This window comes from Zingiber officinale, chromosome 8B (assembly GCF_018446385.1).
Source record: "Zingiber officinale cultivar Zhangliang chromosome 8B, Zo_v1.1, whole genome shotgun sequence".
NCBI classification, from domain to species: domain Eukaryota; kingdom Viridiplantae; phylum Streptophyta; class Magnoliopsida; order Zingiberales; family Zingiberaceae; genus Zingiber; species Zingiber officinale.
Window position 1 is genome coordinate 108,187,350 of NC_056001.1, and position 14,260 is coordinate 108,201,609.

At 38.2% G+C, this 14,260-nt stretch overlaps 1 protein-coding gene across 1 annotated transcript; it reads left to right on the forward strand.

Annotated features, from left to right (window-relative positions):
• The first annotated feature begins 12,045 nt into the window (after window positions 1–12,045).
• Window positions 12,046–14,014, forward strand: LOC122017997 (patatin-like protein 2). The gene is made up of 6 exons (XM_042575732.1): window positions 12,046–12,275; window positions 12,359–12,540; window positions 12,638–12,827; window positions 12,908–13,069; window positions 13,166–13,468; window positions 13,572–14,014. Exons 1-6 carry the CDS (start codon window positions 12,126–12,128, stop codon window positions 13,821–13,823), a joined length of 1,239 nt encoding a protein of 412 aa, XP_042431666.1. The 5' UTR covers window positions 12,046–12,125; the 3' UTR covers window positions 13,824–14,014.
• The last annotated feature ends 246 nt before the right edge of the window (window positions 14,015–14,260 follow it).

Consider the following 14,260-nt stretch of genomic DNA (forward strand, 5'->3'; position numbering starts at 1 on the left):
TATTGTCAAATAGAACAAAATTTTAAAACTAGCAACAGTAGCTCAATATGCAGTCAAAACAGATATACCATTTGTTTAAGCTTGAAACTCTCTGCTAAATCTATCTGCTTTCGGACAGGACCATGTTCAATGCCTCGGACTCTGTTAGCAAAGTTAAGTGAGCATAATGTTTCACCTAAATCTGCTGAACTTGGGCTAATATGTGCAAACATGAGTGTCTTGCAATCTCCTATTGTGAATGAAAATTATCAGTGAAGGGTAATGCATTAAATTTTCTTCTGGCAATAAAAATAACGGTATAAACTAGCTGTTGTTTTTGAACCTAAACAACAAGATCATCACATCTAGATGTTTAATATTCTTAAGGTTTTTTCTCACCTAGAGAGCTCTGGAGCAAATGTGTTAGCTTAGAGTTCCTGCAAAATACATCTCTCCTTTAGTACAATGAAAAATTCAAACTAGTTTAGATAGTAAAATAGAAGCATATGACTATGAGCATTAGAAGGAACCTATATGGAATATGTGGGTTCTTGGAGGCAAGAGCAGAGATCACATCTCCCAAAGCTAATAGAGACTTATTGATGAATTGATGTATAGTACGCTTGGTGTCTGAAGGCAGTGACTCCATTCCCATTAATCGAGCCCACTGGGTCTATTATGCTCTGTGGAGCCTTTCAACAGCAATCAATTTTTTGGTGTGAGATTGTTGGCAAATGTCCTCTTTATAGTAACTTGAGCACTGAAATCATGTGAATATAAACAGGGAATCAATTTTTGTTCTCGGTTCTTGTTAAATCCCCACAAGAAGATTCACATAAATCGACAAAGAAAAATCTCAAGTACCAAATCAGAAACATAACCAGAAGCATGTACGTTCAGATATACACAAATGATAGTAATTTTGGTTCTCTTATTGCTAAATCAGCGAAATGCTTGCCTAAAGAAGCCATGAATACTCTGAAGAATAATTCTTAAACCCAACAACTTACTTGAATGTCTTCATGAACTAGTTGAAAATTATGATAAGTATTCATAGGAGGAACCTCTAAGCTATTTCTAGGAGGTTCAAGACCTGTGAAGGCAGCAAGATCAGGAATTATGATAGTAAAATATGACTGAAGGAATCTTCAATAATTTAACTCGAGCAACAAAGTTGAAGGTTTGTATATGTTTTCTTGAGTTCTAACTTAAAAGAAAGTTATAGGTCCATGTACATTATTTACATCTTGCAAGATGCAATCTCACCACTATTGTGTCGATTGAGTGCCAGCAACTTGCGGGAGGAGCTGGTTTGACCGAAATCGAAGAATTGCAATACTCCTACCATCTTCTACTGATGCTCCCTTCAACCCATTATCAAAATTTTCTCATGATCAACTCTTAACCTGCAAGATAGTCAAATTAAGATGATACTAAAAAAAACTCTGGCAATTTGCAAATGAGTGATAGTACTGATACTATTTTTGCATTTCAGAGGTAACAGTAGTGGCAAAACATGAAAGGGAGTGATATTATTTCAGGCAAGCTTTGAGCTGTTGGCCAACCACTCGTAGCAAAATGCCAACTTTTGAACAGCAGTTCTTCATGATTTTTTTTTCAAAAACAAAAAAAAAGCATTATTTCCATAGTTTTCTGTTACAAATCCTTCTCTCAGGATCGAAAGCAAACACCTTGACTGCACTCGTATGGCGCGGGCGCCGAGCAAACTCCCAATCTGGAACGCTAGAAATGGCTCGAGTTGCAGAAGATTCCACTGGTGACAACAACACCTTGAAAGCAGCTGCCTACTCTCCTTTTCTTCCTCGTCATTTTTGCTGCAATAATGGCGAATAACCTCTCCCAAAAAGCAATCTTTGCCGCAATAAGCTCTCCAAAATCAGGTCTTTTGTCCCCAGCATCTCTCTTAACTCTCTATTTTCTTCTCTTATACAGATCATGAGGGCGAGGACATCGGGTGGTGGTTAAAGCTTTTGGGCACGAGGGTGGCTCCATTGGTGGCATATAATAGACAGTTTGGAGGCGATACGAAAGCTTTAGTTAGAGTGCATTTGTTACCTATCTCCAACATGACAATGGGGAGAATCAATCAATGAAAACCCCTGACCACCCACTTTGTTTGATTGATGACCTTGCTCTGTTCTCTGCAATCTGGAGGAAATCATGAACCATCTCAGTGTCGACATGAGTTTTTCATTTCTGATTCATAAAATTCAAACAAAGAACTCTAACATCATAACCAAGTAATAATTTAATAAACACCAAACAATCGAATCTAGAAAGTTAAAAAAACTCTAATTTTAAGCTTTTTCAACATCATAACCAAGTAATAATTTAATAAATACCAAAACGAAATAAGTGGTAAACCCTAAATGGAAAAAGCAAGTTCTTCCTTCTGCATGTGAAAACAATAGGTCACAACCTGCAAAGCTAATACAAGATGGATCCGAGGAGAAATTAAATTAAATGCAGCAAAGAAATCGTACAGATCTGGAAGTAGAAAAGAGAAATTACCAGACGGAGCAACAAGATCGGAAAGGCAGCTTGATCTGAGGCACTGTTGGACCAACAAGATAATGAAAAAAAAACTCAAACATAGTAACTTTAAGCAAGAATCTGAAGATAAAAATAGCAGATCCAGAATCGTAGGTCCTTGGATCTCGACGAAAAATGCAAGAGAGGTACATTGCGGCAAAGAAATCGCCTAGATCCCGGGTCGAGGAAGGAAGTTTACCTCATCGACAGGAAGATCTGACAGCGACTGGATCTCGGGAGCTCTCAGATCTATCTCCGCAGAGAGCTTGGAGAGGAGAAGAGGGAGGTGAGGCTGAGTGAAGAGTGAAGTGTTGGAGGGAAGAGTGAAGTGTATACGGTGGACGACGCTATAGGTTTAGGTTTGGAGGGAAGAGTGAAATGCTGCAAATTTTGACTAAGTATTGGTGGAAAAATTAAATTATTTTATTTTGGTTCATTAACACCGGATTTTAAAAACCGCTGTTAAAATCAGTGTCTATTAACGAAAAAAAGGCGCTCATAGACATCGCCTAAAAAACCGATGTCTATGAGTGAAAATCTGCGCTCATAGACACTGGTTTTTGGAAAAATCGGTGTAAAATACTCAAAGACATCGGTTTTTGCTTAAAATCGTTGTTGTTCCACCGATGTCTATGAGGGTTTTTCTTGTAGTGGTTAGGTTAGATTAGATTTCTTTAATGCTTTAGGTTTCGTTCCATGCTTAATTTCATAGATGCTTCCTTTAGGTTAGATAGGGATTTCTTTGCTTGCAATGTCTTTTATTCATTAGGGTTAGTTTCATTACTTGTATTGTCTTTCATTATTTAGGTTAGATTTTATTTGATGTTTCACTATTTCGATCCTTAGTTTAATCGTGTTGATGATTAACCCATAGCGTAGAGTGATAATGCGTTGTAGATTAATTATTCGCACCTAGTTAGATTTCATTCTAGCATTAGATTAGTTTCTTTCTGGTTCTGCTTTTCATTTCTTAGATTTAGAATTAAAATCCAAAATCCCATTTCCATATTGAAAATCCCAAAAAAATAGAAATAACATACGATCCTAAGTTTACCATCGTATTGTTACTTTCATTGGCAGACAACCCGAGTCATTCCTATGCTACATTAGCGTAGGAGGGGTTTGGTACTTCATTGTTTGATGCCCAATTCGTGATAAATTGGGCGGTAATCAGTACTCCTCGACCTAGGTTATGCTCTTTTTGCCCTTTTTGGATATTTTCCATCCTTTTTAGGGCCTTTTTCATTTTATCAAGCCTTGACCTCAAGACTTGATTTTCTTTCCATAAATCCCTAGATTTTGGTTTTTCATTTTGTGCTTGAGCATTTTTATTTCTAGGCCTATAATTACGGTCCTTAAAGTTATTACCTAAATTTTTATCTACCTTCCTAATCCTAGGTGCGGTAGTTTTAGCATGAAGAGCCACATGATTTTCATTAATTCTATCATGCCTCCTATATTTATGGTAAATAGTATTAAAATGATATAAATTAGAACTAGTATGCTTTTTACCATGATTTAAAGGGGTAGGCTCAATAAATGATACCTTGGGTTTTACCTTGAAAGCTCCCCCTTGACTTGTACTTCCTCCTTTAGGCTTGACCGACTTCTTCTCCTTTTGACATTAGCTCCGATAATGTCCTTTTTTATTACACAAGAAGGACACTATGTGCTCCTTGCTCTTCTTTATTGTGGGGGCGGTCTCCCTGGACTTCTCCTTGGACTTCTCCTTGCCCTTTGGTGCCACTTGGTCCTTCTTCTTGGTCAATTTGGGACACTTGCTCTTGTAGTGTCCATGTTCCCTACACTCAAAATATATAATGTGATTTTTATTTTTAATTGAAATAATTATACCTTCATGTGTAGGGATGACACTTTTTTCTTCTTCTTCGCTTGACCTGGAAGTAGAAGCTTCTCCTTCTTCTTGATCCGGTGTCAACGACGATCGCTTCCCTTCAATCCTAGAGGTGGAGACTTCTTCATCTCCATCTTATACATGGAATAAAGAGTATGCTCCCTCTTTTCCCTTTTCGTTGCATTCTGTTGAAGATGAAGCTTCTTGGACCTCTTCTTCGGAAATTGATCATCTCTCAACTTCGAAGTCCTCTTCCTCTTGGTCTTGATCCAATGAGTCGCTCTCCTTGGATTCTTCTTGATTTGGTACAGTGGAGGGACTTCATGAATCTTTGCCAATTTACTCCAAAGCTCCTTGACATCCTTGAATTCTCTAACTTGAGCCAAAATATTGCTTGGCAATAAATTGACCAATAGCTTGGTCACTTTGTCATTTGTCTCGCTCCTTTGAATTTTCTCTTGGCTCCACTTGCTCCTCTTGAGAATTTTTCCCTTTGAATTTGTTGGAGCTTCAAAGCCTTCCAAGAGAGCAAACCATTGCTCTATCTCCACCATTAAGAAATTTTTTATCCTTGATTTCTAAAGATCGAAGCTTGTTGAAGTGCATGGTGGAGGCATCCTCGTATCATATCCAAGTCCATCTTGGAATTCCATTTGAAGTTGAACTTTAGATGAAGTCTTTGACTTGATGACCTTGCTTCAACTACTTCACCCTCTAGCCTTGTTGCCCCTTCCGGCGATGATTCCCGTAAAGAACGACCTCGCTCTGATACCACTTGTTAGGGTTGAAATGGAGGGGTGGGTGAATAGCTCGTTGCGCTTATTGATGTGCTTCTTCGAAGATGTAACACCCATAAGGTACTTAGCAAGATTTTAGATATTTTTGTCATGAATAAAAATAAATAGGCCTTATATGTAAAATTTCAAAAAAAAAACAATAAAATAAGAGAACCAAAAAGAGATGACCAAGGTTGAACCTTGGATCTCTTACTAGATACATGTATGTGTTAACCAATAGACCAAGAGTAATTATTGTTAGAAAGGAGAGGGAAATCATAGTTAAAGGTAAGGAAGTGAAGGCTCTCTTCACTTAGAAGGAGAAATTGGAGTTGCCTTCTTCCTCTCAAATGAAAAGATGAGTCTTGCTTCTTTCATTTAGAGTGAGTAAAAGAAAGGAGAAGGAAAAATGTATTTTCCCTTCCTCCTCTCATGTAGAATAAAAGGAGAAATTAAAGAAGATAGTTCATTTTTCTCTCTTCCTCCCTTCCTCCTCCTCTCCACCGTGACCAAGCTTCTTCTCCCCACCTTCATTGCCGAAACCCTAGCAAAGGAAAACTTCTCTCTAGGAAAGCTCCACAAATCAAGGTTAATTCCCTAAGGAAATCAAGCAAAAGATGTGAGTATCCCCTCACTGCAGTACAAGTAGTTGTCGATCGTTGTATATGTAGATGTTCTTGTTTTTTTTAAAAGGGGAATATGTTATTTATGCTTCTACATGATATATGAATTTTTATATGTTGATAGCTTAGGTTTTTATGCTTCATGTGATAACAAAAATGATGAAAACCTCCATGTAAGTTTCGGCCAAGATGAGTTACAAGAGTTAGAGTAAAAATTTTGAAAAGGGAATATGTTATTTATGCTTCTACATGATATATGAATTTTTATATGTTGATAGCTTAGGTTTTTATTCTTCATGTGATAACAAAAATGATGAAAACCTCCATGTAAGTTTCGGCCAAGATGAGTTACAAGAGTTAGATCAAAAATTTTGAAAAGGGAATATGTTATTTATGCTTCTACATGATATATGAATTTTTATATGTTGATAGCTTAGGTTTTTATGCTTCATGTGATAACAAAAATGATGAAGATCCTCCATGTAAGATTCGGCCAAGAAGAGTTACAAGAGTTAGAGTAAAAATTTTGAAAAGGGAATATGTTATTTATGCTTCTACATGATATATGAATTTTTATATGTTGATAGCTTAGGTCTTTATGCTTCATGTGATAACAGAAATGATGAAAACCTCCATGTAAGTTTCGGCCAAGATGAGTTACAAGAGTTAGAGCAAAAATGTTAAAAAGGGAATATGTTATTGATCCTGTCCGAACCAGGAGTCAACGGAAGCTGGGGGTGTGACGCTTCTTGCTGGATCCTCGAGTGCTCCGGTGAACCTGCAACAAAACTGAGCCGGGGGGGGTGTCCCGGCGACGGCCCTCCGACGCTCAAGTTAGGCGAGGAAATAGAGGAAGAAGGTGGCTGCAGAATGAAGACTTGCCTCCCTCCGGTGAAGAAATGGAGACCTTATATAGACCTCTCGAAGGAGCCTGGGCGCGCCAATCAAAGCAATCACCTGCTTTCGACCATGCCCAGGTATGGGTCTGTCAGAAGGACCATGCCCAGGTATGGGTCTGTCAGAAAGACGTCCATAGGGTCATACCGCTACTATGTCAACCTCTCCATGATGTGACGGCGAGATCCTCCCTCGTGCAAACTTGTGTACGGCCTAATCATCAGACACGCCTCTGCTGACATCCCATATCCCGAGCCGAACGAATAGGCCGCTCGGCTAATCTTTGCATCCTCGCTCTTATCCTGGACGAGCGGACCACCCGCTAGGCCCTCGGTCCCAGCCGGGCGGACACCCGCTCGGCCATTCAGTCTTCCTGCCTTGGCGTCGGAAACCCAAGCCCATGGCTGGGTTATCTTTGGTTCCGCTCGGACCTACTCAGCTGCTCGGCGAGGCCATTAACCGCTTAGTCAGCCCTGCATCTGTCCTCAAGCTGAGACCCTTCAGGAAGTGGATCCCCCATTCTTACCGCCGGATCAGTTATTTATGCTTCTACATGATATATGAATTTTTATATGTTGATAGCTTAGATTGTTATGCTTCATGTGTTAACAAAAATGATGAAAACCCCTAATGGAAGTTTCGGCCAAGATGGGTTACAAGGGTTAGGGAAAAATTTTTGTAAAGGAAATATGTTGTTCATGCTTCTTCATGATATATAAATTTTTTATATGTTGATAGCTTAGATTGTTATGCTTCATGTGGTAACAAAAATGATGGAAACCCTAATGTGAAGTTTCGGCCAAGACATGATACCAAGCTTAGGGTCAAAATTTGAAATCCAATCATGCTTATTTATGCTTGTTCATGAAGTATGATATCTTGTATGTGGTTAAGTTAAGTCATTATGTAACATGTTGCATTAGAAAATCTAAAACCCTAAATGAAGGTCTCGGCCAAGAAGGAATGCCAAGCCTAGGGTAAAGTTTTGAAACCTAATCATGATCCTTTGTATATGGTTAGATAAGTTTTATGCTTCATGTTACACAAATGAAACCTAGAACTTCACCTTAAGGTTCGGCCAAGTAAGTGTTGAGATTTAGAGCCATGCCTTGCAACAAACCATGCTTGTTTATGCCTATATGATGTTTGGTTATTTATCTATGGGTGGCTTAGTTTCATACTTCTTATAGTGAAAAAAAAAAAAAAAAAGAAAATCCATTTAGCAAAGCTTCGGCCAAGGTGGATAATTGGGTTTAGAGTGAATATAACCAAGCATGCTTATGTTTTCTCATGATGTATAGTCTTTGATATGTGATTTGTTAAGTTCTATGCTCATAATATGTTATGCTATGTTCATGATATGATATGTTATGCCTTATGTTATGAGATGAATTATGTTTCATGATATGATATGCTATGCTCATGATATGATATGTTATGCTCACGATATGATATGCTATGCTCATGATATGATATGCTATGTTCATGATATGATATGTTATGCCTTATGTTATGAGATGAATTATGTTTCATAATATGATATGCTATGCTCATGATATGATATGTTATGCTCACGATATGATATGCTATGCTCATGATATGATATGCTATGGTCATGATATGATATGTTATGCCTTATGTTATGAGATGAGTTATGTTGCATGATATGATATGATATGCTATGCTCATGATATGATATACTATGCCCATGATATGATATGCTATGCTTCATGATATGATATGACATGCTTAATGTTATGAAGATCACATGTTATGTTTTATGTTATGATATGAACATGTTATGTTTCATGATATATGTATGAAAGGCTTATGTAAGAAGAAAAAGCCTAAGAGTTGCTTCCCTTAAGTTGGGATCAAGAGCACTCTTCATGGTATGGTAAAGAGATGCTTCCCTTAGGATGGGATCAAGAGCTCTCTTCATGATATGACAAGAAATTATGACAAGTATGATAAGCTATGATATGCATGATGACATGATATGTATGACATGATATTTTATTTTATATGGCTTGTACCAAGGGTGGGCTCCATAAGCGCCCCGAGGTCGATGGTCTATGAAACGGGCCTCGTAAAAAGGGATAGGCTCCTCAGTACGCCCCTAGGTCGACGGACTATGAACGGACCTAGATCCCTAGTAGGTTCGGGGCTAGCTACCCTGTCATAGGGATTGCGCGCATTCATGTATGTATGTGGTACAAGCCGGGCCCTCATGATGATTATGTTATGTTCAAGTATGTATAAGATATGTTTTAAAAGAGACATGATGCATATGTGCATTCCATGATACATGTTTTGAAAATATACATCTTGCATTTACATGCATATGTTTTATGAATTATTGATTATGCATTATTATGAACAGGTATGAGTTATGATACATGATTACAGGTTATGATATGTTCCCATGATATGTACTCACATGCTATGCCATGCTATGCCATGCTATGTTATGCTTTTTATATGACAAACTATGTTCTATGTTATGATTCTCCATGCTATGTCATGTTATGCTATGTGGTATTACGTGCCTTATGTTTTATGAGTAGGAAAGGAGCTCACTAAGCCTTTGGGCTTATAGTTTTACGTTTCCTTGTACTACAGATAAGGGCAAGGAATGGATGAACTAAGGGGATAGCAGCAGGAAGGGCGATGATGATGTGTGTGGAAGTGGCATGGTGGATAGATCAAATTAAATTTAAATTTATATTGACTAAATTGTGCATGTGAACTAAGTTTTGGACCCTATGTTTATGATGATGGTTGAGCTAGTAGGTTATGCTCTCATGATAGTTTGCCATGTTAGACTTATTATGATATGGTAAAAGTTTAATAAGTTATGATTCACATGCCATGTTTAAGACAATCAAATGCATATGATAAAATTTTCAAATATGTCTTCCGCTGCCATGAGTTCATATGCATTAGTATGTTAGGCGAATGAAAGTAACCCCATCCCTCTAAGGGCAGTCAGAGTGTCCATGGAAGGGCGGGCGTTACAGAAGATGTGCAGCGGAATAAACAAAAAGAAGCACACTCTATAACGCTAACACCGTAAATTTACTTGGTATCCACCTCAAGAAGAGGTGACTAATCCAATGATCCACACACTGTGAGATTGAAGACGCAGGTGAAACTCGCCCGGCGGGAGGCGCCAGGTCCGACGGACGACGGATACGGCGGGAGCGAGAGAGAAAAAGAGAGAGCGGCGATGGAGATTTTAATTTGGAAAATCTCCCACGCATATACACACACACATACACACATCGTAAATCTAAGGGGCGTTTGGTTCTCTCCTAGAAATCGGAAGGGGAATGAGTATCATAGTATTATGGAATGAGAATGGGTATCATTCTTAAAAATGATGTTTGGTTAGTTAAATATTTTCAATCGGAATAAACCTAAATTCCCTTTTTTACCCTTACAGGAAAATAAGAGAACAAATTAGATGGGAGAGAAAGTTGAATGTGAGAGAAACATATGATGAGAGAAAGTGTGATGAGAAAGAAAATGTGTTGGGAAAAATGAAGAGAGAGAAAGTATTATGAGAGAAAATGAAAAAGTGAGGAGAGAGAAAGTGGATTAAGAGAAAAAGAGTGATGGGAAAAATAAAGAGAGATAAAGTATGATGAGAGAAAATGAGAGACTGAGGAGAGAGAAAGTATGTTGAGAGAGAAAGAGTGATGGAAAAAATGAAGAGAGAGAAAGTATGATGAGAGAAAATGAGAAACTAAGGAGAGAGAAAGTATGTTGAGAGAGAAAGAGTGATTGATAAAATGAAGAGCGAGAAAGTATTATGAGATGAAATGAAAAAGTGAGGAGAGAGAAAGTATGATGAGAGAGAAAGTGGATTGAGAGAGAAAGTGTGATGGGAAAAAATAAAGAGAGAGAAAGTGTGATGAGAGAAAATGAGACGCTGGGGAGAGAGAAATTATGATAAGAGAGAAAGTGTGCTAAGAGAGAAAGTGTGATTAGAGAAAATAAAGAGAGAGAGAGAGTGATGAGAGAGAATAAAGAGAGAGAAGCTGTGATGAGAGAAAACGAGGAGAAAGAGTATGCTAAGAGAGATTGAAGAGAGAGAAAGTGCGATGAGAGAGAAAGTATGATGAAAAAATAAGGAGAAAGTGTGTAATGGGAGAGAAATTGGAAGATAATGAAGAGAGAGAAAATAAGGAGAGAGAGTCAATGATGAGAGAGAATATAGAGAGAAAATTGTAGAGAATGTATGACGAGAGAGAATGAGGAGAGAGAAAGTATGTTGAGAGAAAAAATATGATGATAAAATAAGGAGAGAGAATATATTATGAGATAGAACAAAGAGATAGAGTGTGAAATTAAAAAAACAATTGAACAAATATACTAAGGTTATTTTTGTCTAAAACTTAATTCACATTCCTATTCCATCAAAACCCAAAAGAGGGGTGGGTTTCATCCATACCCAAGTTTTTTGGTTTCATTCCGAAATCTTGATTTCATTTCCATCAACCAAACACAAGGTTTGGGAATGAATCCATTCTCTCATTCCAAACTCATAAACCAAACGTCACCTAAATGATCTGACGAACTAGAAAATAAATTTAAAGTTTTAATTAATATATGTCATTTTATAAATAAAATTAATTATTAATATATAGAGATAATTTTTAAAAATTTAATAGAAAAATATATAGAAAAAAATAATTAACTTATAAAATATATATGATATTATTTGAATACCCTTAACAATAATCTAAAAATTAGAGAAAAAAAACCTATTCTGACGGACAGATGGTAACCATGTAAACTCTGTTTATAGATATGAAAATATTACCCTGCCCCATCAATTTGGACGCAGTTCCTGTCTGTCCCGATGTTTCGGCAATGCGTCCATATCTGCACGCTATAAAGCTGTGAATTTTGATATTCCATTGACGAACGCTCCGTCCGGTGAGTGCCATAGAAACACGTTTTACTTACAACTCAATTAAAATAGTTAACTGCCATCGAACCACCTCTATTATATAATACCTCTGGCCGGCCAGCTTTGGAAAGTCCTCGGCTTATCCATAATCCATATATATTTCTATCTTTATCAAAATCCATTTCTAGTCTATTAAAGAGAGCATTTCAATATGAACAGTTGGTATATTCGAGTCAAAAAATTGAAATCTACACGTCCTTGCGGAAGATCACATCATGACGTTCTAAGCGCACATCAATTAAATTATTGGTGGATTATTTGCACGTTTTCTTTGTTTTTCAACTCATTCAATGTACTTCGATTTCATATAGCTGCATGATTATTGGTCTCTTGCTGCTTCTCGTTCTATATATTTATCTAGATCCCTTTCTCTCGATCAATCAGTGATCGAATTACCACAGCAGCTGATTTAGGTCCGCAAATATATTATATTTCTCAAGAACAAGAATAATCATATATACACCATGGCGAGCGACGGAACTGATCCGGCCATCTCCGACTCAAAGCCTCCGCCATCCCTCGGGAAGAGGATCACCGTCCTTTCCATCGACGGCGGCGGTGTTCGCGGGCTGATCCCTGCGACGATCATCGACTTCCTTGAATCAGAACTCCAGGTATATATATATAGTCATAAATATTCGATCGACGTACCGAGAGATTCAAGTTAATTATATTATATTAATTCTTGGTGTTACAGAAACTCGACGGGCCTGATGCGAGAATAGCTGACTACTTCGACGTGATCTCCGGCACGAGCACCGGTGGCCTTGTCGCCACCATGCTCGCCGCTCCCGGAGAGAATAACAAACCACTGTTCGCCGCCAAGGACATTGTTCAGTTCTATTTGGATCACAGTCCCAAGATTTTTCCACAGCAAAGGTTAGAATTATATATATATGACTAAATTTTGGATAATTAGGATGAAGGATCAAAATTAATTTAAGAATTTTACTATTTATTTATTTATTTATTTCAGGTCTGGGTTCCTGAGTTCAGCACTGAACTTGGTTGATGCTCTCGCTGGACCGAAATACAATGGCAAGTACCTTCACACCAAGATTAAAGAACTCTTAGGCGACACAAAATTAAGTCAAACTTTGACCAACATCGTCATCCCAACTTTTGACATCAAAATTTCTCAACCCATCATCTTCTCCACTTATGAGGTAATTAAACTAATTGATACTTCTTGGGAATGAAGATTATTTTATAGGTATATCGATGGTGATCAATGTTTTGTTCGCAGACGGAGAAGAATCCGTTGAAGAACGCTCTTCTGTCGGACATCTGCATCAGCACCTCCGCCGCCCCCACATACCTCCCGGGGCATTACTTTGAAACCCATGACGATCAAGGAACGACGAAGAGCTTCAACCTCATCGACGGCGGCGTGGCGGCAAATAACCCAGTAAATTCACACACCCGCGCGCATCTAAATAGATATTCTGCTCGTAATTAATCTAGAAGCTAGCTAGTTCTTATATGTGCCGTTGATCATGAACAGACGTTATCCGCCATGAGCCAAGTGACGAAGCAGATTCTGAAATCGAACACGGATTTCGACTCGTACGAACCGGTCGACTACAGTCGGTTTCTGGTGCTCTCGATCGGGACCGGAACACCTAAACAGGAGGAGAATTATAGCGCACAGACGAGCGCTCGATGGGGCTTGCTCGGTTGGTTATACAACGGAGGAAACACTCCCATCATCGACATTTTCTCCCAGGCGAGCTCCGACATGGTGGATATCCATCTAGCACATGTTTTTCAGGCACAGGACAGTGAAGGCCGTTACTTTCGCATACAGGTACCCATTTAACAAAATTATAATTAATCATTCATTGTAAAATCTCACCGAATTGAATAAAACAAACAAATTAATAAACTAAATGATATATATATATATATAGGACGATACTTTGACTGGTGATGCGAATTCGGTGGATAAGTCGACGGAGAAGAACTTACAGAATTTGGTGGAGATCGGGAAGAAACTGCTGGAGAAGCCGGTGTCGAGGGTGAACCTGGAGACAGGCCTGTCGGAGCCGGTGGTGGATGGGAAGGGAGGAACCACATCGAACGGAGATCGACTCGTCTACTTCGCCAAGAAGTTGTCGAATGAAAGGAAGCGTCGGCAGGAGAGTTTGGCTTCCAATGCGTGAGAGTTACGTTGTGGATCCTGTTGATTACTCAGCATCATCAATAATTAATGTTGTTCGTCTAAAAATATATAAAAAACTAGTCATCAATAATTCATGTTGTTGGGATTGCACCAGTTTATCAAACTTGTAAGCATGATTAATTTGTTTAAGCTATTCAATGGAAGCACGTACGTGATTGTTCAGTAGGAAAACTCTGCAGTATATATAATGCCTGTTGTTGCAAGGCATAATGGAAGAACATAGAAAAAGATACAAATACAAAAGGAATAATCAGATCCAAGTAACAACATCGAGCTTTCTACATGAATGAGTCAGCTTTTGTTGCTCATTAGTGCTCTTGAATAGGGTCTTTAGATAGCAAATGATTGCCCATTACAAAAATTTAGAATAAAACCAGGACAATTTTCTAGCTACCTGATGAATACCATATCTTATCT

What these genes read in the sequence shown, in the direction of transcription:
- LOC122017997 (XM_042575732.1), top strand. Translation starts at nt 12,126, where the DNA reads ATGGCGAGCGACGGAACTGATCCGGCCATCTCCGACTCAAAGCCTCCG. An exon ending in TCCTTGAATCAGAACTCCAG is followed by an intron (nt 12,276 to 12,358) that starts GTATATATATAT and finishes TTGGTGTTACAG; the next exon opens with AAACTCGACGGGCCTGATGC. An exon ending in GCGTGGCGGCAAATAACCCA is followed by an intron (nt 13,070 to 13,165) that starts GTAAATTCACAC and finishes GATCATGAACAG; the next exon opens with ACGTTATCCGCCATGAGCCA.